The sequence below is a fragment of the Oryx dammah genome, unplaced genomic scaffold (assembly GCF_014754425.2).
Source record: "Oryx dammah isolate SB20612 unplaced genomic scaffold, SCBI_Odam_1.1 HiC_scaffold_29, whole genome shotgun sequence".
Lineage (NCBI taxonomy): Eukaryota > Metazoa > Chordata > Mammalia > Artiodactyla > Bovidae > Oryx > Oryx dammah.
Genome location: NW_024070213.1, coordinates 61,260,980 through 61,287,632, shown reverse-complemented (window position 1 = coordinate 61,287,632; position 26,653 = coordinate 61,260,980). Strand labels below are relative to the sequence as shown.

At 49.6% G+C, this 26,653-nt stretch overlaps 1 protein-coding gene across 1 annotated transcript; it reads left to right on the top strand.

The window, feature by feature from the left end:
- On the top strand, positions 1–25,038 carry MYO1A (myosin IA). The gene is made up of 28 exons (XM_040233005.1): positions 1–273; positions 1,828–2,006; positions 2,110–2,225; positions 2,481–2,575; positions 2,772–2,876; positions 3,070–3,116; positions 3,246–3,309; positions 3,510–3,608; positions 9,129–9,232; positions 9,350–9,497; positions 10,250–10,368; positions 10,448–10,534; positions 12,286–12,351; positions 12,509–12,613; positions 14,585–14,647; positions 14,846–15,046; positions 15,217–15,443; positions 16,012–16,212; positions 16,474–16,567; positions 17,029–17,178; positions 17,287–17,355; positions 18,017–18,091; positions 22,072–22,206; positions 23,058–23,164; positions 23,552–23,684; positions 23,808–23,960; positions 24,129–24,256; positions 24,541–25,038. The coding sequence occupies exons 2-28, from the start codon at positions 1,893–1,895 to the stop codon at positions 24,665–24,667; spliced, it is 3,132 nt and encodes a 1,043-aa protein (XP_040088939.1). The 5' UTR covers positions 1–273; positions 1,828–1,892; the 3' UTR covers positions 24,668–25,038.
- The last annotated feature ends 1,615 nt before the right edge of the window (positions 25,039–26,653 follow it).

Sequence of the window (26,653 nt, the reverse complement as noted above, 5' to 3'; positions counted from 1 at the left end):
CTTTGTGCTGAGCAGCCATCTCTGCCTCGCCTGGCTTGACTGGCACAGGGAGCCCTGGCTGGAGGAGGCAGGACAGAGGAAGGTCAGAATCGTGGACACGGGCTAGAAGAGGGCAGAATCTTTCCTGTCTTTCCCGACACCATGGACAGCTCCCACTAACGAGGACGCCTCTCTACCCTTGGGGCCTGGGACTCCTATGTCCCCTTCCTGTCACACTAGGATTTCAGCTACCATTTCTCTGACACTGAAGTTACACCCTGGTTCCAGCGTGGGGTGAGTCCCCCCTTAACCTGTTCATATCTTAGGGTGCGCTATGTGGGGGCTTCTTCCCTGCCCCCCAGCCTCCAACCAATCTTATTCTCATTCCTTTCAAATCTAAATCCAAAGATACCTTCTTCCCAGCCCTGCTTCTGCTTCTTACCTTGCCTGCCAAGTTATTTAAATCTTAACTTTTTCTCAAATCTAGAAAATGTGGGGCAATGATAGTATCTGATCCTGGAGATATTGTAAGCAGCAAATGAATGCTGCTGCTGCTGCTAAGTCACTTCAGTCGTGTCCGACTCTGTGCGACCCCGTGGACTGCAGCCTACCAGGCTCCTCCGTCCGTGGGATTTTCCAGGCAAGAGCGCTGGATGAGGGTGTGTAAAGTCTTGAGAGCCTGCCTGGCCCAGAGTGTTTACCACCTGATTGCTGTTGGCTGCTGTAATCAGTATCCTCATAGCACCCTCCGTTGTCTTTACAGGAAGTGATAAGTGCTCACTTTTCCTGGAGCTTGAGAGGCAGAGTGGAGGGAGGAGGCAGCCTCTGTTCCCTTTCTGCCCCACTGTTCTTCTGGCTCTCCTCCCTTCCCCCACTCAGGTTCAGCGATGCGGGAGGGGAGGATATGGCTGTTTCATTCCTGTTAGGGAGTGTCACTGACCATTGTACTAATAGTTCTGTCCTGCACCAGGGCACCCCGCCTGCTCAGTCCCACAGGAAAGGCTGAGGAGGGTTGGGTCTCCTCCTTAGGGAGCACCTGCCACGTGCCTACTCTGTGGGGCTGAGCCTCTCCCACTCTGCTCTTCCTTGCTCATCCCCACCAGTTACTAAAAAGCTAGGTGTGTCCCTCTGGGTCAGAGTCCGTGCCAGAAGCTTAAGGTCGTGGATGTAAACGTTGGGGATCGAGATAGAAAAACAGGGACAGACGTGGAGGCACATCCAAAGTTCCCGACCACTGCTTACTTGTTGGGGAAAACAAATCTCATTTTCATTTTCTTTGGGGCACTCCAGCCTTTAACGGAGGAGCTCCTGCCTCTGTCCTGGGGCTCATCACCTTGTCCAGGCCCCGTTTAAAAACTGAATCTCACTGTAACAATGAGAGGGGAGGGAAAACTTTGGAGCAACTTTGGAAATGAGTATGGGTGTGCCGGGTGAGGAAACAGGGGCTGTGAAAGGCAAGGAGTCGGGAGGGAGATGGGGCACAGAGTCAGGGAAACTGGGCCTGGGCCAGGGCCTCAGTGCTGGAGGCAGGGAGCCTCTGGTTCATGGCTGTGGCATGAGCTCTGCTTCCCTTTCCTCCCCACCCCTCTCCCCTGCAGCACAAGGATATTCCCCCTACTGGGCCCCTTCTCTACCCTGGTGGTTGGAGGCAGGTGGTCCCGCCTCACTCCCACCAACCCTAGTTCAGGGAGCAGAGGAGCCCTCCCACCCCCCGCTTCCCTGCAATCTCCACACTTAGCTTGGGCTGGTCTGGAGGCCTCTTGCAGCTGGCCAGGGGCTCTCTCCAGGGCCAGGACTAGGGGGAGGGGAAGGCTCTCTTAGGTCCTTCTGCCTTCCTCCCCTAAATAGTTACTGACTGCGAAAGCTGAGCAGACACCAACAAACTGATCCCAGGACCAACAGCTCCTCTGGACATGACCCTTCTGGAAGGTTCTGTGGGGGTAGAGGACCTTGTGCTCCTGGAACCCCTGGAGCAGGAGTCTCTGATCAGGAACCTCCAGCTGCGCTATGAAAAGAAGGAGATTTATGTGAGTGCCCATGGGTGCCCCCGGCTGTGGATGTGTGGCTAGAGAGTTCTCGGCCCTTTCCCAGACCCACCCTGGCTCACTCCATCATCTCCCACAACTGCAGACCTACATTGGGAACGTGTTGGTCTCAGTGAATCCCTACCAACAACTGCCCATCTATGACCTGGAGTTTGTTGCCAAATACCGGGACTATACCTTCTACGAGCTGAAGCCCCATATGTGAGTAGAGGGACCAAGGGAAGGTGGCAGGGCCCAGCTCGCCATGATGAGACATCCTCATTTCCTCTATCGCTTCTCCTGAAGGAGGCTCTCCAGCTGCCCCTTCCTCCCTTGGCCCTTTGGAGGCCCCTTCCTAGGCCTGTTGTTTGCCACGGTCTGGTCCAAGTTGGGAGGGCGAATGAGTCTGGGGATCGAGTGAAAGATGGAGTCTTGAACTGACCCCACACTAGTCATCACCCACTTCCTCCCTGCAAGCTATGCACTGGCAAATATGGCATACCAGTCACTGAGGCACCAGGACCGAGACCAGTGTATACTCATTACCGGCGAGAGTGGAGCTGGGAAGACGGGTGAGGCGCCGGGTGAGGGGGGACAGGGAAGCCATGGGGTTGCTGCTGGAACTGCCCCCTGTCTCTCTCCAAGACAGAGCCAGTCCTGCCCCCAACCCCTGAAATTCCTTCCTGGGTTTTTCTGAGTGGTGTGAGGTGCTGCAATGAGGGAGAGTAAGGGCAGTGGTGGGGACCCATGCGGGGGTTTCTCTTGCAGAGGCGAGTAAGCTAGTGATGTCTTACGTGGCTGCTGTCTGCGGGAAAGGGGAGCAGGTGAACTCTGTGAAGGAGCAACTGCTTCAGTCAAACCCAGTGCTGGAGGGTGAGGAGTCCAGTCTCTGTCCTCTCCATCCCCACCCCCACCCTATCATCCCCCGTGTTCCCGAGATCACTGTTCATGTTCAGCCTGAAAAATCTGAGACTGGCCTGATGGCTGGGGGACCTTCCCCCTTCCTGTCCCTGAAGTCCTTCTTCTGCCCTCAGCCACCTAACTCCTTCTCCCCTCATCTCCACAGCTTTTGGCAACGCCAAGACCATTCGCAACAACAACTCCTCTCGATTTGTGAGTGAACATCTCCTTGGCCTGGGACAAGAGGGTGTGGGGTCTTGAGAGGGAGGAACATGGCCCAGATGCCTCCTGGACAGGGTGATGAGGAAAGGCGGAAGCCAAGTCTCTCTCTGTTCTCTGCAGGGAAAATACATGGACATTGAGTTTGACTTCAAGGGATCGCCCCTCGGTGGAGTCATCACAAACTGTACGTGTCTCCCGTCCCACTTACCCCCTCTCCCGCATGTCCCGTGGTGTCCCTTTCTGCTAATCTACTGCTGTAGGAAGGAGGAAGCTTAGACTAACAGGCTTCCTAACCACTGGGGACACCAGGGATTAGGACAGAATTAGAAGGAAGTTGTGGTATCTCCCAGAGCCTCAGAACATTATTTTCGAATTTTCTGTCAGATCTGCTTGAGAAATCCCGTGTGGTGAAGCAACTTGAAGGAGAAAGGAACTTCCACATCTTCTATCAGCTCCTGGCGGGAGCAGACGCACAGCTACTGAGTACGTGCCAGCACCTGACATGCAGCAGAACATCCTCAGCCTCCATTCAAGCCCCAGAACCCCTGGCCCCTCTGGATCCCTAAAGCCATCTTCCCTTGACTCTCAGGGCAATCCTACCCTGATTCTCACCCACCTACTGTTGGGAACAAATCCCTTGACATCTGTGTTCTCTTCCTTTTCTGGGATTTTAGTCTAGGAATAAGCCTTCTTACCTCTTCACCACTCTTACTTCTCTGAACTACCTTGATTCCTTTTTCCCCAATTCAGTTCAGTTACTCAGTAGTGCCTGACTCTTTTATCCCATGGACTGCAGCACTCCAGCTTTTCCTATCATTCCTTCACCAACTTCCAGAGCTTGCTCAAACTCATGTCCATCAAGTCGGTGATGCCATTCAATCATCCCATTCTCTGTCGTCCGCTTTTCCTCCTGCCTTCAATTTTTCCCAGCATCAGGGTCTTTTCTAGAGAATCAGTTCTTTGCAAGAGGTGGCCAAAATATTGGAATTTCAGCTTCAGCATCAGTCCTTCCAAAGAATATGCAGGACTGATTTCCTTTAGGATTGACTGTTTTGATTTCCTTGCAGTCCAAGGTACTCTCAAGAGTGTTCTGCAACATCATATTTCAAAAGCATCAATTCTTTGGCACTCAGCTTTCTTTATAGTCCAATTCTCCCATCCACACATAACTACTGGAAAAACCATAGCTTTAACTAGATGGACATTTGTTGGCAAAGTAATGTCTCTGCTTTTTAATATACTGTCTAGGTTGGTCATAGCTTTTCTTCAAGGAGCAAGCATCTTTTAATTTCATGGCTGCAGTCACCATTCACAGTGATTTTAGAGCCCCCCAAAATAAAGTCTCACTGTTTCCATTATTTCCTCATCTATTTGTCTTAAAGTGATGGGACCAGATGCCATGATCTTAGTTTTCTGAATGTTGAGTTTTAGGCCAACTTTTTCACTCTCCTGTTTCACTTTCATCAAGAGACTCTTTAGTACTTCTTCACTTTCTGCCGTAAGGGTGTTGTCATCTGTGTATCTGAGGTTATTGACATTTCTCCCAGCAATCTTGATTCCAGCTTGTGCTTCATCCAGTCTGGCATTGCGCATGATGTACTCTGCATATAAGTTAAATAAACAGGGTGACAATATACAGCTTTGACATACTCCTTTCCTGATTTGGAACCAGTCTGTTTTAGTTGTTCTAACTGTTAGAACTATTGCTTCTTGACCTGCATACAGATTTCTCAGGAGTCAGGTAAGGTGGTCTGGTATTCCCATCACTTGAAGAATTTTCTGCACTTTGTTGTGATCCACATAGTCAAAGGCTTTGACGTAGAAAATAAAGCAGAAGTAGATGCTTTTCCGGAACTCTCTTTCTTTTCGATGATCCAGCAGATGTTGGCAATTTGATCTCTGGTTCCTCAGCCTTTTCTAAATTCAGCTTGAACATCTGGAAGTTCATGGTTCACATACTGTTGAGGCCTGGCTTGGAGAATTTTGGACGTTACTTTGCTAGTGTGTGAGATGAGTGCAATTGTGTGGTAGTTTGAATATTCTTTGGCATTGCCTTTCTTTGCAATTGAAATGAAAACTGACCTTTTCCAGTCCTGTGGCCACTGCTGAGTTTTCCAAATTTGCTGGCATATTGAGTGAAGCACTTTCACAGCATCATCTTTTAGGATTTGAAATGGCTCAACTGGAATTCCATCACCTCCACTAGCTTTGTTCATAGTGATGCTTCCTAAGGCCCACTTGACTTCACATTCCAGGATGTCTGCCTCTAGGTGGGTGATCACACCATTGTGGTTATCTGGGTCATGAAGATCTTTTTTGTATAGTTCTTCTGTGTATTCTTGCCACCTCTTAATATCTTCTGCTTCTGTTAGGTCCATATCATTTCTGTCCTTTATTGTGCCCATCTTTGCATGAAATGTTCCCTTGGTATCTCTGATTTTCTCAAAGAGATATCTAGTCTTTCCTATTCCACTGTTTTCCTCTATTGCTTTGCATCTATCACTGAGGAAGGCTTTCTGATCTCTCCTTGCTATTCTTTGGAACTCTGCATTCAAAGGGGTATATCTTTCCTTTTCTCCTTTGCCTTTAGCTTCTCTTCTTTTCTCAGCTATTTGTAAGGCCTCTTCAGAAAAGCATTTTGCCTTTTTGCATTTGTTTTTCTTGGGGATGGTCTTGATCACTGCCTCCTATACAATGTCACGAACCTCCATCCATAGTTCTTCAGGAATTCTGTCTATCAGATCTAATCCCTTGAATCTATTTCTCACTTCCACTGCATAATCATAAGGGATTTGATTTAGGTCATACCTGAATGGTCTAGTGGTTTTCCCTACTTTCTTCAATATAAGTCTGAATTTGGGAATAAGAAGTTTATGATCTGAGCCACAGTCAGCTCCCAGTTTTGTTTCTGCTGACTGTATAGAGCTTCTCCATCTTTGGCTGCAAAGAATATAATCAATCTGATTTCGGTGTTGACCATCTGGTGATGTCCATGTGTAGAGTCTTCTCTTGTGTTGTTGGAAGAGGGTATTTTCTATGACCAGTGATTTCTCTTGGCAAAACTCTATTAGCCTTTTCCCTGCTTCATTCTGTACTCCAAGGCCAAATTTGCCTGTTACTCCAAGTATCTCTTGACTTCCTACTTTTGCATTCCAGTCCCTTATAATGAAAATAACATCTTTTTTGGGTGTTAGTTCTAGAAAGTCTTCATAGAACCATTCAACTTCAGCTTCTTCAGTTTTACTGGTTGGGGCATAGACTTGGATTACTGTGATATCAAATGGTTTGCCTTGGAAACGAACAGAGATCATTCTGTTGTTTTTGAGATTGAACCCAAGAACTGCATTTCAGACTCTTTTGTTGACTATGAGGGCTACTCCATTTCTTCTAAGAAATTCTTGCCCACAGTAGTAGATATAATGGTCATCTGAGTTAAATTCACCCATTCCAGTCCATTTTAGTTTACTGATTCATAAAATGTTGATGTTTACTCTTGCCATCTCCTGTTTGACCACTTCTAATTTACCTTGATTCATGGACCTAACATTTCAGATTTCTATGCAAGATTGCTTTTTACAGCATTGGACTTTACTTCTATCACCAGCACATCAACAACTGGGTGTTGTTTTTGTTTTGGGTTCATCTCTTCATTCTTTCTGGAGTTATTTCTCCACTCTTCTCCAGTAGCGTATTGGGTACCTACCGACCTGGGGAGTTCATCTTTCAATTTCATATCTTTTTCCCTTTTCATACTATTCATGGGGTTCTCAAGGCACGAATGCTGAAGTTGTTTGCCATTCCCTTCTCCAGTGGACCACATTTTGTCAGAACACTCCACCATGACCCGTCCTGGCTTCTTGGGTGGCACTAGTGGTACAGAACCTGCCTGCCAATGCAGGAGATGCAAAAAACAGAGGTTCAGTCCCTGGGTCAGGAAGATTCCCTGGAGAAGGAAAGGACAATCCACTCCAGTGTTCTTGCCTGGGAAACCGCATGGCAGAAGAGCCCAGCAGGCTACAATCCAAGGGGTCGCAGAGAGTCAGACATGATTTAGCTACTAAATCTCCTCTTTTCCCCCAAGCTGGCTTCAAAAACAACACTTATTTCCATCTGCCATGCTTTTCTACCTTTAATTTAAGGGACTTTATCCACAGCTCAGCAGGAGCTCGGACAGGATGTTATAAGTATTTAAGAACTTCCAATGAGCTCTAGCTGAAGTTGTTTTGGGTCTGTATCTGTCTCCCCCATGACCTTGTCCTTGGTTTTTTTCTTCTTGGATAGTTCTATGGAGGTTCCATTCATTCATCCATCAAACACCTCTTGAACATCTACTATGCTTGACCATCCTGCCAGCTTCTATGGATACAGAGTTGAGTAAGACATGGGCCTTGTCCTTGAAGAAGTCTTCTTCTAGGGATGGCAGATATGTGAGCAGATACATCACAGTGCAGTGTGGCTGTTGCCAATATGCTGTGCAGTTGGCTATAGGTGCAGAAGTCGTGGAGCACCATGCTTTTTCTTAGGGAAGAGACCATCTCAGCCTGGATGCTGGCTGGGCCTTACTGCAGGGTCTGATGGGACTTTAAGCCCTGCCAGACTTTCCTCTCTAAATTCCACCTCTGGCTGTGGGCACTGTGGATATCTCATGCCTAAGAACTTATGGCTTTGATTTCTGGTTATTCTGTGCTGGACTTGTGCCTGCCTCCTTTCACCCTCCTGGAGATCTCTATGGTTTAAGAGCCCCCACAGGTATCATCTTCCCTCCTGGTTTAATAGTCTTGATTATATTCAATTTGTCTGAATCAGACACTGGAGTCTTGCTCTGGCTGATTCTTGCTCATTGGTTTGAGGCTGGGTGGGGCCTCCCTTCCTGGTGTCATCATCCCAGGGCCTTTCTGACTCATTCTCCTTCCAGACACCCCTCTTTATCAGCCTCCTGTTTCAAAATTTTTGTCTCAGGGGAAGCTGCCATTAAACTCTACTTTGAGAGTCACTCTCTAATTCTCAGATCTTTTGAGTAACAGATAACTGATACTATTCAAGCTCTATGATTAACTCATTCTTTCCCATCTCAGTGAATGGCTTTGTCCGTTCCCTTGATTCATTTATTAAAAGAAAGTTCTTGCATGCCAGTCAGGCACACAGAATATGAAGATGAAAAACACAGTCCCGACACACAACCTGTTCATTGGTAAGAGGAACAGGAAAAAAACCCAAAACCTAATCCATGAGATGTAGTCTGGTGTAGGGATGCACCATGTGGAACACAGGAGAGCCATTTGGCTTAGCCCCAATCTGAGAAAACCTTCCAAAAGGGGGTCTGGTTTGGGGAACATAGTGTCTGCCACTTGGTTGGTGTTTTGTGAACAAATAATGAATGCCCCAACCTGGGCAATGGGCAATGTGTGGAGGCTGGGGGTGGGTGGGAGATAGGTGCTCACCCTTCTTTCCTCGCCTTTGTTCTCCCAGAACCACTGAGAACTGAGCAGCATAGAAGGTTTGCTTTTCTGGTTTTATTATTTAGAACCCTGAGGGTGGAGAGAAGAGTAGAATGAGGCTTTTCTTTCATAAAAGTTGGGGAAAACCTCAAGGATTATGAATACCCACTTCCCTGATAGCTCAGCTGGTAAAGAATCCACCTGCAATGCAGGAGACCCTGGTTCGATTCCTGGGTTGGGAAGATCCACTGGAGAAGGGAAAGGCTACCCACTCCAGTATTCTGGCCTGGAGAATTCCATGGGCTGTGTAGTCCATGGGGTTGTGAAGAGTTGGACATGACTGAGTGACTTTCACTTGCAAACCCTAGATACAACTTAAAAAAGTAGTCTATAATCATAAGAATTAATGATCCCAACACAAAGAAAACACAGGGAGAACCTAAAACAAAAACAGCTCCTCTGAATAAATGAATGAACCAACCTAGAGCAAGGGCCATGAGGGTCAAGGTTGGAGGACTCAGAGAGCCCGTGTACTGACCCTTTCCCCTCATGCTGGTCCTTGCAGAGGCCCTGAAGCTTGAGCGGGACACAGGTGGCTATGCCTACCTGAACCCGGACACGTCCAGTGTGGATGGCATGGATGATGATGCCAACTTCAAGGTCCTCCAGGTGGGTACCCAGGATGGGCCATTAGGCCATGCCCTGAGTCCAGGTGTTGGCTTTGGGAAGGGAGGCAGGCATTGGACTGGCCTGAAGTTTGGCTTCCGATTCTCCTTTCTTCCCTAGAGTGCAATGACTGTGATCGGCTTCTCTGAGGAGGAGATTCGGCAGGTGCTAGAGGTGGCGGCCCTGGTGCTGAAGCTGGGGAATGTGGAACTGGTCAACGAGTTCCAGGCCAATGGGGTACCAGCAAGTGGCATCCGTGATGGGAGAGGTCTGCACCCAACCAGCTCCCTGAATCTCCTACTGCAATTTCTGTTCTCCCACTGTCTTCAGCATAATCGGAGAAGGCAATGGCACCCCACTCCAGTATTCTTGCCTGGAAAATCCCATGGATGGAGGAGCCTGGTAGGCTGTAGTCCATGGGGTCGCTGAGGGTTGGACACAACTGAGCGACTTCACTTTCACTTTTCACTTTCATGCATTGGAGAAGGAAATGGCAACCCACTCCACTGTTCTTGCCTGGAGAATCCCAGGGACGGGGGAGCTTGGTGGGCTGCCGTCTATGGGGTTGCACAGAGTTGGACACGACTGAAGCAACTTAGCAGCAGCAGCAGCTTCAGCATAATAGACTTCACTCTGATTAAGTCCCCCTCTGCCTGCTCAGAAGTTCCTCTCCAAACATACTCATTCAGAACACCCTGAATGAAGTGTGGATGTTTCATAGACCTTGGTTCTGGGACTCTCTGAATTCTCAGTGGATTCTTTGCAAAAATGGGGATAATTACACACATTTCAGGAGATTCTCATATTAAAGGAGATGATACACACAAAGTGTCAAGATCTCCCTTCTCTCCTCCTCCTCCCCAGATGTTCCTCCAAGGCCACATTCTGGATGGGCTGTAAGGACTTTCCCAGTAAGACTCAGGAACGGCAGACCCCCAGCAGTTGCACGCATCAACCCTCCCTCCTCCCCTGGCAGTAAACCCTCTCTCAGGCCATGTTGTATTTCCTCATCACTCCCAGGTGTTCAAGAAATTGGGGAATTGGTGGGTTTGAATTCAGGGGAACTAGAGAGAGCTTTGTGCTCAAGAACCATGGAAACAGCCAAAGAAAATGTGGTCACCGCACTGAATGTCGTCCAGGTGAGGGGCTCTCGGGGAGGAGGCGGGGTGCTGAGTCTGTTCTGTGGCAGTCACACTAACCAGCAGCCCCACCCTGCAGGCTCAGTATGCCCGGGATGCTCTGGCTAAGAACATCTACAGCCGCCTTTTCAACTGGTTAGTGAATCGAATCAACGAGAGTATCAAGGTGAGAGATTGCCCTCCTTCCTCAATGATCTCCTCTGCCTGCCCTGTGCCTTGGGTTCTGAGATGGACAGAGGAAGAATGATAGCGTGTTTTCTTTTATCTACTTATTTTTGAATCTGTGTTATTTTGGAAATACCTCTTTTTTTTTTTTTAATTCAACTATCTGGATTCTCTATCAGCTGCACAAAGATTCTGAGCCTCAGTTTCCTGATTTGGGAAATGGACACCAACATTTACGTGTTTCCCAGGATTTAGTGAGGATCACTAAATTTAGTGCTTCCTTGGTAGCTCATTCGGTAAAGAATCTGCCTGCAGTGCAGGAGGCCTGGGTTTGATCCCTGGGTAGGGAAGATCCCCTGGAGAAAGAAATGGCAACCCACTCCAGTGTTCTTGCCTGGAAAATCCTACGGACAGAGGAGCCTAGCAGGCTACAGCCCATGGGGTCGCAAGAGTCAGACACGACTTAACAACTAAACCATCAGTGATGACCAGATAAAACTGTGTATGTGATTAGCATATAATCCAGGAATTCTGCTCCTAGGTATATATCCAAGAGAATGGAAAACATGTCCACATAAAAGCTTGTGCGTGAATGCTCATAGGGCATTATTCATAACAGCCAAGAAGTGGACACAACCCAAATGCACATGATCTGATGAATGGATAAACAAAATGTGGCGTATCCATACAGTGGTATACTATGTGGCTATGAAAAGGCATGAGGTACTAATACAAGCTCAACATGGATGAAGTTTGGAAACATGTTGAGTGAAAGAAGCCAGACTCAAAAGGCTACATTTTATGTAATTCCATTTACATAAAATGTCCAGAATAGGCAAATCCATACAGATGGGGAGTAGGTCCATGGTTACCAGAGGAATAGGGAGTGACTGCCAATGGGTCCATGTACAGTATTTCATTTGGGAGTGATGAAAATACTCTGGAATTTAGTGGTGATGGTTGTACACTTTTTGAATATACTAAAAAAAAGCAACCACATCACTGAATTGTATACATTTAAAGGGTAAATTTCATGGTGTACAAACTAGGCCAAAATAGAGCTATTGTTTAAAAATTACATATGTGAAAGTGCCATCAATTTAGAAGCTATTACTGGAAGGCAGCAGGGTAAAATAGGATTTGAATCTACATTTGGGTAAATGCTTAACTCTTTTGGCAGTTTGGTTTTTTTTTTTTTTTTTTGCTACACTGTGCAGCATGTGGGATTTTAGTCCCCTCCGGCCCTCCCCTCCAGCTCTCCCCTCCACCCTCCTGCCCCTAGCAGGTATTGAACCTGCACGCCTTGCAGTGGAAGCATGGAGTCTTAACCCCTGGACCAGGGAAGTCTCTTAGCTCTTTTGAAGTTTGGTTTTTTTCATCTGTAGAAAGGGAATCATCACACCTTATAGGGATATACAGATTAATGAAACATGATCTTAGGATTTTTTTTGTAAAATGGTCTACACATATAAGGGATGGTTATTTTCCTGGGATTTTAATGTTTTTCTACTTTGTGCCATGGGAGCATTTTCTTGGAATCTATTTGCATCTTCCCTTCCCTCCTTTCCTCCCTCTTGGCTGGTCCTTCAGCCTACAGAGGAAAAGGGAGCATGAAATCACCCCAATTCCTCTCTAGCATGGTCAAGTTCACTCAAGTGCTGTCTGCCCCCTGCTTCACTCTCATCCATCCAGAGGGGCCTAGCCACATGTGCAGAGGGCTGGTCCTCAGATGTATCTTTTCCTCCTCTTCAGGTGGGTACTGGGGAGAAGAGGAAGGTCATGGGGGTTCTGGATATTTATGGCTTTGAAATATTAGAGGTGAGAGAGCTCCAGCAACCTTAGCACCCTGCTTCCTGGGGGTGAGGGGTGGCGATCTTGAAGCGGGGTATGGGAGAGGGGAGGTCAGGCTGAGATGGAGGAAGCATTTTGTGCTGAGCTGGTCTCTCTCTCTCTCTAACCTGTGTACCCACCTCAGGATAATAGCTTTGAGCAATTTGTGATCAACTACTGCAATGAGAAGCTACAGCAGGTGTTCATAGAGATGACACTGAAAGAGGAGCAAGAAGAATATAAGAGAGAGGTAAACAAAGCCTTTCTGCTTGCCTTTCTCTCAGATGATGTAAGGCATATGCCAGACCTTTTTCTCTTTTGTCACGATTTCCTCTCAATTGTCCCCAGATGGGAACACTAAGGACAGAAAGTTTCCCTTGCACAGTTGAATATGCCAGCATTACCAAGAAGCCCTAACTCTCTGCTCTCCACCCCCAGATCCCCCACCCTTCCACTACAGGCCAGGGGAGGAAGGGGGCAGATTGATGGAAGGGTGTCAGGGGTGGGAGTGGAAAGAGTCCTGACAGAAGTGAAGTGACAGCTGTGCTTGGCCCAGGGCAGCCTGTGAGCCGCATTTAGAAGGGGCATTTCTCCTGGCCTTGCCACCCTACCCATCCCTTTTGGTGCCCTTCTCTGACATCAGAATCCTTTGTCTCCTCCAGGCTGGACTGATGTCGCTGTCGTCTTTTGTAGCACTCTGATCCCAGACTTCCTCATCATAAGTGCCCTGTGGCTCAAAATTTCCACACTCCTTCCCCTGGTCCCCATTTTTCTGTGGCTAAGTGTTAGAAAAGCTCTCTGATGGAGCTAATTCACTCCAAAGTGTGAATGGCTGTGTCTCACTCATCAAAGCCCTCCCAGGGATGTTCCTTGTGAACCCAGGAACCTGCTGTGGCAGCATCTCAGGCAATGTGGTCACGACTCAAAGGTTTTTAAACAAATTTTCTATGTTTTGACTTTAAGAACTTATATTATCAAGTAGATAAATTGCACCCATGCTTCCAGATTCAAAAAGCTTAAAAAGGTGTATAAAGAAAAGTCTTCCTCCCACCCCCTTTTAGTTCTCCCTCCCATCCAGAGGCAACTGAAGTCAGCCTCCTTCCACAGCAAATCTGTAAATACATTTCCCCACAATATTTATTCAAGCGGCCACAAATATACTCCATTCTGCATCTTGCTTTTACCAGTCAACAAGAGACCTTTCTATATCAGTTCATAAAGATGCTTCTCTACAGCTGCCTAGGATTGTAAGGATATCCTCACTCATTTAACCAGTTGGAAGAGGTATCTGGTGGATGAAGCGGGAGGGCAACTTTACTTAATTCCACTCTGTATTCCCTAAAGACCTGTGAGGGAAGAAGAGGAGAAAGGCTTGTGTTCCACAACCATACCTGGGAGTGGCCTGAACTGGGGAGGTCTGGCCCTTGGGTGGTCAGGGCCTGTCTGTAGGCCTGATGCCCAGCAAATCTCTAAATGACCGATTCATGGTCTTTCGATCCTCTGCTTCTATACCATTCTTGCTTTTTAAGAAACAAATTATACAGCCCCAATGTATCACATGGATCAGTGGTTCTGAAAGTGTAGTCCTGAGCCAGCAGCAGCAGTGGCCCCTGGGAACATATGAGAAAGATAAGTTCACAGGCCCTGTCCCAGGCCTGCCGAGTCAGAAACGGGCTGAGACCCAGAGGCCTGTGTTTTAACAAGCCCTCTCAGTGACTGGGATGAATGCTTGAGTTTGAGTATCACTGATGCAGGTCTTTGAAGATGTGTCAAATCAGCTTTGTTGTTTGATAATAAGCCTTTGGTTTACTTAAGTGCTTTTGTTCTATGGTTTGTTGCCAGAGTGGTATAGCGATTTGCTCTTCCACATACTCAGGGATCCTTTCCCCCTTCCACAGTGGGGTAATTCCTGTCCCAGTCTTTACCGAACATATTACTTTTCCCTCCCTAATCTACAGCACCCCCAGGGCGCTCTACACTGTCTCACCCCCTCTCCCAACTGCTCTGGGTCCTCCCAGACATCTGTCCACCCACCCCACAAATTCTCTATCAACCCTGGAGGGATGAGGGTATAATAGAAACCACACCAGGGACCCTCTGAACTATAGGGCTTTCTGATGGTCCTTGGTGGGGTGGATGAAAGGGGGCCTGGTTCTGGTGGGGTCTTGGAAGTCTCATCTTGGACCTGCTGCATGTAATTTTTCCTGTCTCCCCTTGCCAGGGCATACCGTGGGTGAAGGTGGAATACTTTGATAATGGCATTATCTGTAACCTCATTGAGCATGTAAGTTCTTCTCTTACCTCTGGGACCTCCCGCTCCAGACTGCTTCAACACCCTTCCCCTGTCTCTCTCTTCCCCTCCCACCTTACTTGATAAGAATGGTAAGGAGGGCAAAGGATGAGGGGGCAGAGGGGCGGCAGTGAGGTGTGGACATCTTGAAGGGCAAGGTCTAGGTTGGGCTGTTTTTCTTCCCCTGGCCAGAATCAGCGAGGCATCCTGGCCATGCTGGATGAGGAGTGCCTGCGGCCTGGGGTGGTCAGTGATTCCACCTTCCTAGCAAAGCTGAACCAGCTCTTCTCCAAGCACAGCCACTATGAGAGCAAAGTCACCCAGAACGCCCAGCACCAGTATGACCATAGCATGGGCCTCAGCTGCTTCCGCATCTGCCACTATGCAGGCAAGGTGATGTGATAGGCCTGGGTGGTGAAGATTAGGGTCTGGGCACAGACTGAAGACAATGGGGGGAGGCACTGGGGGAGGATGGGAACCAGGAACGCTTCACAGTGAGACTGGGAGGGCCAAGTGCACGACAGTATGGCGGATGCTCCAGACCAAGTGCTGTCCCTGTACAGGTGACCTACAATGTGAACAGCTTCATTGACAAGAACAATGACCTGCTCTTCCGAGACTTGTCCCAGGCCATGTGGAAGGCCCGACACCCGCTCCTTCGGTCCTTGTTTCCTGAGGGTGATCCAAAACAGGCATCTCTCAAACGCCCCCCAACTGCTGGGGCCCAGTTCAAGAGTTCTGTGACCACTCTCATGAAGAACCTATATTCCAAGAACCCCAACTACATCAGGTGACATGCTGGGCACATAGGGGAACATGCTGCTTTTGCGATGACACGCACAGGGTCCATGCATGATAGAACATGTCCATGCAGGGAGGGGGGCTCCTTGGAATAAGGGTACCAGAAACCCTTTCCTCATGGAAAACAGAGCCCACGAGCAGCCAAATGTCCTGTAAGGGGGAGAACAGTGTGGTCAGGTAGCGACCATGCTCTACTGAGTGAAACCGGGAAGGCTAGAGTATCTGCTTTCTCTGGAATTTTTCAGCTAAGGAGTGTGGGCTTCCCAGGTGGCACTAATGGTAAAGTACCCACCTGCTAATGCAGGAGATGCAAGAAATGCGGGTTCGATCCCTAGGCCAGGAAGATCCCCTGGAGAAGGGCATGGCAACCCACTCCAGTATTCTTGCCTGGAGAATCCCATGGACAGAGGAGGCTGGTGGGCCACAGTCCATGGGGTTGCAAAGAGTCAGACACGACTGAAGTAACAGCACAAGCATGAGGGGTGTAGAGACTAGGATGGGTGACACTGGCGAGGGTGGAGCTCCTGCAGCCTGGGCCTTGCCCTACCTCTCATCAGGTGTATAAAGCCCAATGAGCAGCAGCAGCGAGGTCACTTCTCTTTTGAGCTGGTAAATGTCCAGGCTCAGTACCTGGGGCTGCTGGAGAACGTGCGGGTGCGATGGGCAGGCTACGCCTACCGCCAGGCCTACGGGTCCTTCCTGGAAAGGTACCGATTGCTGAGCCGGAGCACTTGGCCACGCTGGAATGGTGGAGACCAGTAAGATTCAGTGGGAGACTGGGGGGCAGGGAGGGGCAGTGCAAGGAACCTGTGGGGAGGAGACCCCTCAGCAGTGCCATGGGCGTTGCTAGAGTTTGGCGAATGGCTACTGGGGGGCATGAATTGAACAAGGACTTTTCAGAGGCTCTGAAGTCTATTGAGCCCTGAGCTCTTCTCCCTTCTTAGAAGAGGTAGAGGAAAACTGGGAGAGGCCCCTCCCCTGGGATGCCCCTGGACAGCTTTCTTCACCTGACTCGGCAGGGAGGGGGTCGAGAAGGTCCTGGGGGAGCTGAGCATGTCCTCAGAGGAGCTGGCCTTTGGGAAGACAAAGATCTTCATCAGAAGCCCCAAGACTGTGAGTTGCAGGGGGCACTTGTGTTTGGTGGGGCTGGACAGTGGGAGAGTTGGAGAGCCCACCTGAGTGAGAGGCTGGGTGAGGGGAGCTTCTAGAACCTGGAAGGGATAGTGGGTGAGGACGTCTTTCTGCAGGGGTTGTATCCCTGGGAACTGACCCCTTGAGGCCCCAGCCTGCCTGCCCTGGGCCCCAGAAGTTAGGTGTGCTTGCCTTGCCAGTCTGAGCACCTCTGCCTGAAGCAGGGCTCCTTGAGAGTCATCGGTCTAAGTGTCCAAGTCCTAGCGCAGTGCCTGCTCAAGAGTTAGGACTCATGGATGTGTGGATAATTAAGTGAATGGATGCACAGATGAGGAAACTAAGAGGACAAAGGCATGATTGAATAAAACACTGGCTGGGAAGCCATTGGTGCCATGGGCTCCCCCTAGGCCAGCCTCTCTGTGCCCCCCTGCACCCCTCCACAGCTCTTCTACTTGGAAGAGCAGAGGCGCCTTCGACTCCAGCAGTTAGCCACGCTCATACAGAAGACATACCGAGGCTGGCGCTGCCGCACCCACTACCAGCTGCTGCGCAAGAGTCAGATCGTCATAGCCTCCTGGTTTCGGGGCAACATGGTACCAGTTATCCCTGAAGTTCTATCCCCCTCACTCTGACATGAGAGCAGGAAGTAGAGAGGTGGTTTGGGAGGTGGAGTTTCTCTAACAGGCTCATTGTTTCTACAGCAAAAGAAACGCTACGGGAAGATGAAGGCATCAGCGTTGTTGATCCAGGCTTTTGTGAGAGGGTGGAAGGTAATAGGGAGCAGAGAGGGGTTTCATCCCCACACATGGCTCTCTGTGCCAGCTACTGCTGGGGTGGGGGGAAGAATGTGTGTGTGCCAAGTCACTGAGTCATGTTCGACTCCTTAAGACTCTATGGACTGTAGCCCACCAGGCTCCTCTCTCCATGGGGATTCTCCAGGTAAGAATCCTCAAGTGGGTTGCCATGCCCTTCTCCAGGGGATCTTCCTGACCCAGGGGCTGAAACCACAATGTCTCCTGCATTGGCAGGCGAGTTCTTTACCACTAGCGCCCCCTGGGAAGCCCAGGGGTGGCAGGGGAAGAGTAGCAGAGAGCAGATCCTGCCCCAATCCAGGACACATCTCTGTGTGACCGCACATCTGTGTCTGGGTGTGTTTCTGGGTCTGCTCTGTGTGTGTCCGGGAACATGGATGCATCTTGGGGAGATCTGACCACATACCTGGGTGTGTTCCTGACTTAGCTCTGCCTTCTGCTCTGAGTGTCCTCCCACTTGTGTGACTTCACTCTCTCCCTCCAGTTAAGAGTCTCAGCTCTTTACCTTACTCTGTTCTTTGTGTGATTGAAGAATAGAACCTCTTCTCAACCTATCTTCTATCTTCCAGGTAGAACTCACTATCTTTACTTTGGCTCCTTTCTTGTTTGTCCCTGCCAGGCCCGAAAGAATTATCGAAAGTACTTCCGGTCAGGGGCTGCCCTCATCTTGTCAAATTTCATCTACAAGAGCATGGTAAGTGGTGGGGGTTGAGGAAGGAAACAGGGCATTGAGGAGGGAGGGACAGGTTGGGAAGAGGAAGTGTGTGGGGCTCAAGATGAGGTAATCTGAAGTTTTTCCCCAAGAGTCTCCTCTGTCTGCTGCTGCTGCTGCTGTTTACTCGCTAAGTCCTGTCTGACTCTTTGCAACCCCGTGGACTATATAGCCCACTAGGCTCCTCTGTCCATGGGATTTCCCAGGCAAGTTTACTGGAGTGGCTTGCTATTTCCTTCTCCAGGGGATCTTCCTGACCCAGGGATCGAACCTGAGTCTCCTGCTTGGCAGGTGGATTCTTTACCACTGAGCCCCCTGGGAAGCCCCTCCTCTGTCTGTCAGGGGATAGGGCTGTAGGAGGAGGGCCCCAGTGCCTAGGATCCAGGAACAGAATCAGAGCATGTTTTGGCGTGAATGGACACTGCAGCAACCTGTGGCAGGAAGGGGCCCCAGCACATCCACTGACTAGTCCATGGTGAACCGGCTGGAGAAGAGACTGGGGCCGGGTGGTTAATGAGAGTTGAAGAGTCTGAGCCTCATGGAAGAGCAGAGAGGACACACACAGGATTAAGTAACCCAACCTCCCAAAATTCATTTTAGGGTTGAGGGGGTGATGATGGAGGAATGGTATCTTCCTTCTATCTCTTCAGACACTGTAGCAGGTGAGGCTGGAAGTGAACCTCAGGAAAGATCTTGGTTCAAGAAGACTCAGGTCGGGGTAAGCAGGAAGAAGTCAGGAGCAGGCCTGGAGGTTCAAACTATGAACAGTTTCCCGTGAGAGGAAAATGGGGACAGAGAGGGGTGATTGCCAGAGACATATCTCCAACAGTAATGGTGCTTCTGAGAAGTGTTGGAGGGAAACCAGATGGGGGGAGCAGGACTTCCGGTGAGACCTTGGGAAATACCAGAGAGAAGAGCAGGCAATTTTGGACAGAGGACTGGAGTGACTCTGAACTGACCTCGGTTGCTTTGGTCATTGACGGTTGTGAGGACTCTTACTGACATTGCTCACAGAGACTTGAGATGCAGTCACTGGTGCTCCTCTCTGTTCCCTTGGCTGAGGTGAGGGATGGGGGCTCTGGGCCTCCTCCTTGCCTCCCTGAGTCTTCACTGTGTCCTCCGCCCTCTCTCAGGGAAGCTCCGTCGTCTTCCTTCTGGGCCTCTTCTGGTGCCGGGCTCTTCTCAGGCAGGCTCCAGCATGTCTGCCTCACCAGAGTACGTGCTTTCCTGCTGCACACCTGAGCCTGCAATCTGATTTTGCTCTTATCACGTGATTGACCTCTCATCTACCTTCACTCTCACCTGCGTATTATCAGGCATCTGCAGAATGTCACCACAGGAGCTGCTGGGTTTAAACCAGCATTTCAGTAAATCAAACCCACAATGGAATTCTGCTCGAAGGGGGCCATTGGGCACTGATTGCCCCAGTGTTTCTGACTAGGCCATTACCTTGCCTATACTATTACCTACTTAGCTAATGCTACTAGTGCTAATACCTACTTTTTTTTTTTTTTTGATCACTTAACTATATGCTAAGCCCTTTACAAGCATTAATTTGAATGGTTTCAACAATCCTGTGAGGTAGGTCCTCACATTTCCCCCATTTTATTCTGTTTTTGATTAATTAATTTATTGAACTTTTTTTTAAAGCACAAAAACCTTACATACTAAAATTGTACATATCAAGTATTGGTCCAATCTTATATCAATCTATTTACAATTAAACAGCACCTGAAGATCCCCTGGAGAAGGGAAAGGCTACCCACTCCAGTATTCTGGCCTGGAGAATTCCATGGACTGTATAGGCCATGGGGTCACAGAGAGTGGGAAATGACCAACCGACTTTCACTTTCACTTGGTTTTCTCACCTAGGTTAGTTAAACACGCCCAGAGAATTTTTATTCAAAGTATGCATGCTAAGTCACTTCAGTCGTGTCCGGCTCTTTGCATCCCTATGGACTGTAGCCCACCAGGCTCCTCGGTCCATGGGATTCTCCAGGCAAGAATACTGGAGTGGGCTATGCCCTCCTCCAGGGGATCTTCCTGACCCAGGGTTTGAACCTGTATCTTTTATGTTTCCTGAATTGGCAGGTGGGTTCTTGCCACTAGCGCCACCTGGGAAGCCCATTCAGAGTATATGTTCCTTTAAAATAAACCCATTTTGTTGTTAAAAACTAAGGCCCAGAGAGGGGGCTATCCTCGTAGCTCAGTCAATTAAATAACTGCTTGCAATGCAAAAGATCTGGGTTCGATCCCTGGGTTGGGGAGATCCCCTGTAGAAGGAAATGGCAACCCACTCCAGTATTCTTGCCTGGAGAATCACATGGACAGAGGAGCCTGGCAGGTCACAGTCCATGGGGTCACAAGAGTTCAACATGAACATTTCACAGCTGGTGTGTGGTAAGAGCTGGGATAAGCACACACTTGAAGTGTGTGCCAGTTTCAGGAGAAAATGTCATGATAACTGTGACCTACTTTAGGATGCTATAGTACCCAAGATTTGTACATATGTGTGTATTTATATATTTATGTGCATTTGAATATAAGTGTGTGTTAGAGGGAGTGCAAAGATAGGGTAAGGTACTCTCAGTATGTGAATTAGTTAAGAAGTATATATTATTCAGATGCTCACTGTAATCTTTTTTCAACTTCCATGCAAATTAAAAAATTTTCAAAAGAGGAAAATAAATTGTATTACATTTTAAAAATTAAACAAATTAAAATGTAAACTCTTAAGTCAGATTATGTTACTCTTCTTATAAAACTCTCTAATGGTGTTCTGTTTCACTCCACATAAAAGCCATTCGCTATCACAGCCTACAAGGCCCTTTATGATCTGTCTTTGGCCAACCAATTTTCTGATCTTCTCTCCTCTCACTCAGCTTAGGCCAGTCGCACTAGCTTTCCTTCTGTGTCTGGAATATGCTACCTCTCATTCCTGTCTCAAGTCCACTTTTTTTGTATCATAGCGCACAGAATTCTTTAATGTTGTGTTCTGTGTTTATTTGCTTGTGGGCTGTCTCCTTCTCCAGTCCCAGTAGGACATAAACTCAGTGAGAAGAGACTTTGTTCACTCTGTTGACTGCTGTGTCCCCATACTTAGAACAGTATCAGCACAGAGCAGATTCTCAATGATGTTGAATGGTGAAAACACCCAGGACCTGGGATCCTGACTCCCTAAGACTTGCCCTATAGAAGAGGGGAAAGATTACCATGCAGATAACAGTAGCACAAAAACCAGAAGTCTAGACAAAGTACTAAGGGACTTCAAAGGAGAGACACCCTGTCCCAGGGAATCTGGGAGGGCTTTGAGCTCCGTCTCAAAGGATAAGTAGAATCTGGGTTGGCAGAGTTGAGCTGAGAGCAGCATTAGCTAAGGCAGAGAGTGGTAATACATGGGCTGGGCAGAGGGCAGGGCAAGGAGTCCAGTCTGGTTAGTGTGCCAGGGTAACATAGGGGATCCCATGACATGAGGTTGGATTATAAGTAGAGGACTTTGAACAGAGTCCTAGAGGCAATACAACCAGGATGCTGCCAGGTTGCAGTGTTGGGCTTGACTGAGCAGAGAGGAGGGAAGATTTGGTACCTGTCCAATAGCTAACACAATGGGGCAGCCACCTGTAAACAGTTCAGAGTCTTGAGAATAGGAAACTGCGGGAGCAAGATATTAAGGCCAGTTTTCATATTGGCTCCTCCTACCTCCCTAAAATGGTTAGAAGGTATCTGCTTGGATCTAACCCATCTCTCCCTTCCATCTCCCATTCATGCTCCTGCCGCCCAGCCTCAAGCCTACATTCACACTGAAAGAGAGGGGGAGTGGACTCGCTTCCACCTCCTCAGCTCCACTTGCTGCTTCTCCCTGTGGTGGTCTTCCTCGTTGAAGGGGCAGGATCTGGGTGCAAGTTTACCTATCAGGAGGTCTCCTCATCATCCCACTCCCAACCCCCTTGTTCCCAACCCAGGTACAGAAATTCCTACTGGGGCTGAAGAACAATTTGCCTTCTCCCAGCGTCTTGGACAAAAAGTGGCCATCTGCCCCTTACAAGTACTTCAACACAGCCAGCCACGAGCTCCAGAGGCTCTTCCACCAATGGAAGGTGAGTGGGGCCTGGGCAGCTCTCCTGGCCCCCGGGCAACTCTTCGTCTTTTTTCTCTTCTCCTTCCTCTGATTTTCCTCTTCTGCCTCCCTCTTCCACTCCAAAAACTTTTTTGTTTATGGTGGTAACACATAATATTTACCACTTTAACCAATAAAAAAATTCTTTTGGTCACACCCCACAGCATGTGGGATCTTAGTTTCCTGACCAGGGATCCAACCGGAGCCTCCTGCACTGGAAGGTGCAGTCAACTACCGGACCACTGGGGAAGTTCCCATTTTAACCATTTTAAAATATACAGTTCAGTGGCATTAAGGGCATTCACATTGCTGTGTGACCATCACCACCATCCATCTCCATACTTTTTTTTCATCATCTCAGACTGAAACTCTGTACATGTTAAGGGAAAACCCTCTGTTCCTCCACCTGCTCAGTCCCTGGAACCCATCATCTACTCTTTGTCTCTATGAATTTGACTATTCTAGGTACTTCATATACATGAAATCACACCACATTTGTCCTTTCATCTGGCTTGCTTCACTTAGCAGTGTTCTATTCAGGAATACTCGTGTGCGCCTGTCTGGGACTATGCCTGAGGCTGTGCGCTGGGTGCACCGCCCTCCTGGGGCTTGAATGTGATAGTTTCCATTCCCTGCCCCAGCACCCCACAGCTCCGCCCTCCCCAGTGCTCCTCCAGCCCTCTCCAAAGTGTCTGCTCCCTGTCCTTTCAACTCCGTCTCTTTCCAGTCCCTGCCCCTCTCCTTACCTGTCTCTCAGTGTTCGCCCCACCTCACACCCCAGCCCTGCTCTCTTCCTCCATGACCTTAGCTCCTTCCCCTCCCCCATCACAGTGCAAGAAATTCCGGGATCAGCTGTCCCTGAAGCAGGTGGAGGTCCTGAGGGAGAAGCTCTGTGCCAGCGAGCTGTTCAAGGGCAAAAAGGCTTCATACCCCCAGAGGTGAGGACCTCCCAGACCCTGTGCAGCTTCATCAAGAGCAAAGAGAAGCTTCCCCAGGAAGGATAATGCTGTAGTCCTCAAACTTCAGTATGCATCAGAGTCACCTGGTAGGCTGGATAACAGCCAGATGGCTGCGTGCCCTCCTCAGAGTTTCTCATTTAGGAGGTCTAGGGAGGGGCCGGAGAATTTGCCTTTCTAACCAGGTTCTAGGAGATGCTGATGTTGGTCCTGGATGACATCTAAGAGCCACTGAGACAGCGGATACGCTGGAAGATAGGGGATGGAGACGGGAGGACTGAGATGGGAACTCCGTGGGGGAGGTGCAAGGACGTTGGGGGTCCGAGGTAAGGACCTTGTCTCTACTGCATGCTTTCTGTGTGTTCTCAGTGTCCCTATTCCATTTCACGGTGACTACATCGGGCTGCAAAGAAACCCCAAGCTACAGAAGCTGAAGGGTGGGGAAGAAGGGCCTATTCTGATGGCTGAGACTGTGATGAAGGTCAATCGGGGCAATGGCAAGGTGAATGCCCACACCCTGACCCCCCTCCCCCAACCCCGCAGCCTGATCCAGAGCCCTGGCTGGTCACCGGAAGGATGAGGACTAATTGCCACCTTCCCTCACCTTTTCCTCTTCTGTCCCTAGACTTCCTCTCGAATCCTCCTCCTGACCAAGGGGCATGTGATCATCACAGACACCAAGAATCCTCAGGCCAAGACTGTCATCCCGCTAAACAGTTTGGCCAGGGTGTCGGTCACCAGCTTCAAGGATGGGCTTTTAAGCTTGCATCTGAGCGAGGTATCAGAGCTGAGTGGGGGCCGAGCCCAGCCTAGAAAAGACAGTGGGCATAACAGGGCCAGGCCGAGGTGGAGGCGAGGGGGACCAGACCTCTCACTTTGATATCTCCCAGGCTGCTCCTAGGAGAAAAAATGAATCCCTTCCCTGCTGTTTTCTCCCCTCCCTAAGATCTCCTCTGTGGGCTCCAAGGGGGACTTCCTGCTGGTCAGTGAACATGTGATTGAACTGCTGACCAAAATATACCGGGCTACGCTGGATGCCACGCAGATACAGCTTCCGGTCACCGTGACTGAGGAGTAAGGCCGTGAGCCGGGGGTGAGGGATGGCTTGGGGCAGACGACCAAGCTGGTGGTCACTGTGACCGGGAAAATTTGGCCTGTCAGAAAGTGGAGCGTACTGTGTCAGGTCAGGGCCACCCAAGTTCTCTGTGGCCTCGAGTCTGCTGGCATAGGGGGCTGGGGATTAGGAGGGGGGAATGTACTTGCCTCAAGCAGGAGAGGGGAAGCCACTGTGAAAAAACAGGAATAGGGGTGCGGGGACGAGGGCGCTAGCTTTGCCTTTCTATCTGTTCCTGCTCCAGGTTCTCAGTGAAGTTCAAGGAGGGCAGCTTGACGGTCAAGGTCATCCAGGGCCCTGGGGGTGGTGGGACTGGCAAGCTGAGCTGCAAGAAGAAGGGGAGTCGCTGCCTGGAGGTGACTGTACAATGAGGAGGTGCAGCAGTTTCTTCCTCCTGAATGGGCACCGGCCCCACCCCCACCTGCCCACCTTTGTGGGGGGAATCTCGAGTCTGAACCCCCTGATGGGCTGTGGGGTTGGAGACTGAAGAACCCTTGAAGAGGACCTTGCTTCTCCCAAACCTTTCCAGAACTCTCTCCAAAGTTAGCTTCCTCTCACCCTCAGCCTCTTTGCCCACTAATAATATGACAAGAGACTTCGCAGACGTTTGATCATGTGGGTGGGTCCCTATTCCCCCATCCTTCCACCAGCTTGTACTTAGACCCTCTGCCCCCTCCCTTTCCTCTACTGGGGCTCCTTGGAGCCAGATAATGCAGACAATAAGAATGAAAAAGAAGGGAAATTGTCTCCGGGGCTCCTTGACCGGCTGAGCTCTGGCGGGGTCTGGAGAGACTGGGGTGGGGGCGGGGCAGTCCCGGATGGTGCTCAGGTCGCAGGTGGCCAATGAGCTGATTCATTAAGTGCGTCCCTGGAGGGAAGAAGTGAGGATCTCTGTCTCATTAGATATTGGGATCCTTTCGAGATTTAGCCTGAAAGGGGGCTCAAGGCTGGGGGGCTCATGTGAGCAGACGTGCACAGGGTCCATGGCTCCATGCATGGTCCCCTCCGTCCCAAGCTCAGCACTGGACTTCATCACACTTGCCCCCTGGTAGCCCCGTGCTTTTCCATGCACCAGAGCTGTCAGGCTGCTGCCAACAGTCACCTTGCTAATCACTGCCCCACAGCTGGGGCCTACAGCTGGTGGCACTTGACAGGGGGCCACTCCCCCACCCAGACTCTCTCATCCCCATGACTGACGTCTTCCCTCTTGCCTTCATTTGTTTTCCATGTGTCACTGACATTATTTCTTCTTGGTTTCCAACTGTCTCGCACCATCTCATTGCCCCCGTTTCTGTGGGCTCTGACTAATGTTAACATGTAATATTTTGTATCATACTTTAAATATCCCCCGGCTTCCTCTATATCTGTTTCCTCCTAGATGTTGTATTTTTTCAGCCTCTTTTGCCTGGTCTCTACCTTTAGGGAACAAGCAGCTCCTTTGTTTGTAGTAAGGTGTAAATCCCCGCTTGTGAGAGCACACACACGGCTGCCTTTGTTTCTGTCTGGGCGGCTCTGCCTCCTTCCACGATCTCTGCCTTCCCTGCCTCTTCCCTGCCTCTGCTGAGCTCACTGTGCCTTGAGGACAGGGTCTCCCTCCACCTCAGCTTCCATCAGCAGGCAGCTCACGCCCCAGGTGATCTGCTGGCGGGAGACCTGGTTAACTCCTCGTCTCGTCTGCAGACGAATCTAGCGCTCAGGGCACAAGCCAGCCCTGAGTCCTGGCACACCCTGCCTGAGCTGACATAGGGCCCAGGGAGGCAGCTCTTCCCCGTAGGTGAGGGTCTAGAGCTGTCATTGGTAAGGGGATTCTGTCCTGAGCTGGGGCTCTGGCCACCCTTCCGCTGCCCCAACAGATCCCCCATCCTTGACTTCTCAGAATCAGGCCGAGAGGGGCTGGTAACCAGAGCCTGACCGCCCCAGCTCTCCGCCTCATCTCCTGCTCCCAGGGCCCAAATTGTCGTCACTTTTCCAGTGAAGTGTCTGGTCATTTTCAGAAGCAATTTCAGGAGAATCTGCAGCTGCTGCTCCCTATCCTGCTTTTCCTTTCCCAGGGCTGAAGGCACTGTCAGCTCTCCGGGCTAGGGATAGGGGGAGAGTGAGGGGGGAGGCTTCCTGACCTCCTTCCTGTCCTCCCCCATCAGTCATGTGGATGGATGCTAGTCTAAGGAAGGCATGTGGGCATCCTCTCTTCTTTACTCTCCCATCTCTCCCTCCCTCCTCCTCTTTCCTGTCTCTGCTTCTCTTCTCTTCTGGAATTCAACAGCATGTGTTTTCATCCCTTGAAGCCTATAGGGGCTGTTTCCCTACCCTTGTCATAGGGCTTGAAGTGGCTGTATCATGATGGGAGAAGCTGAAGT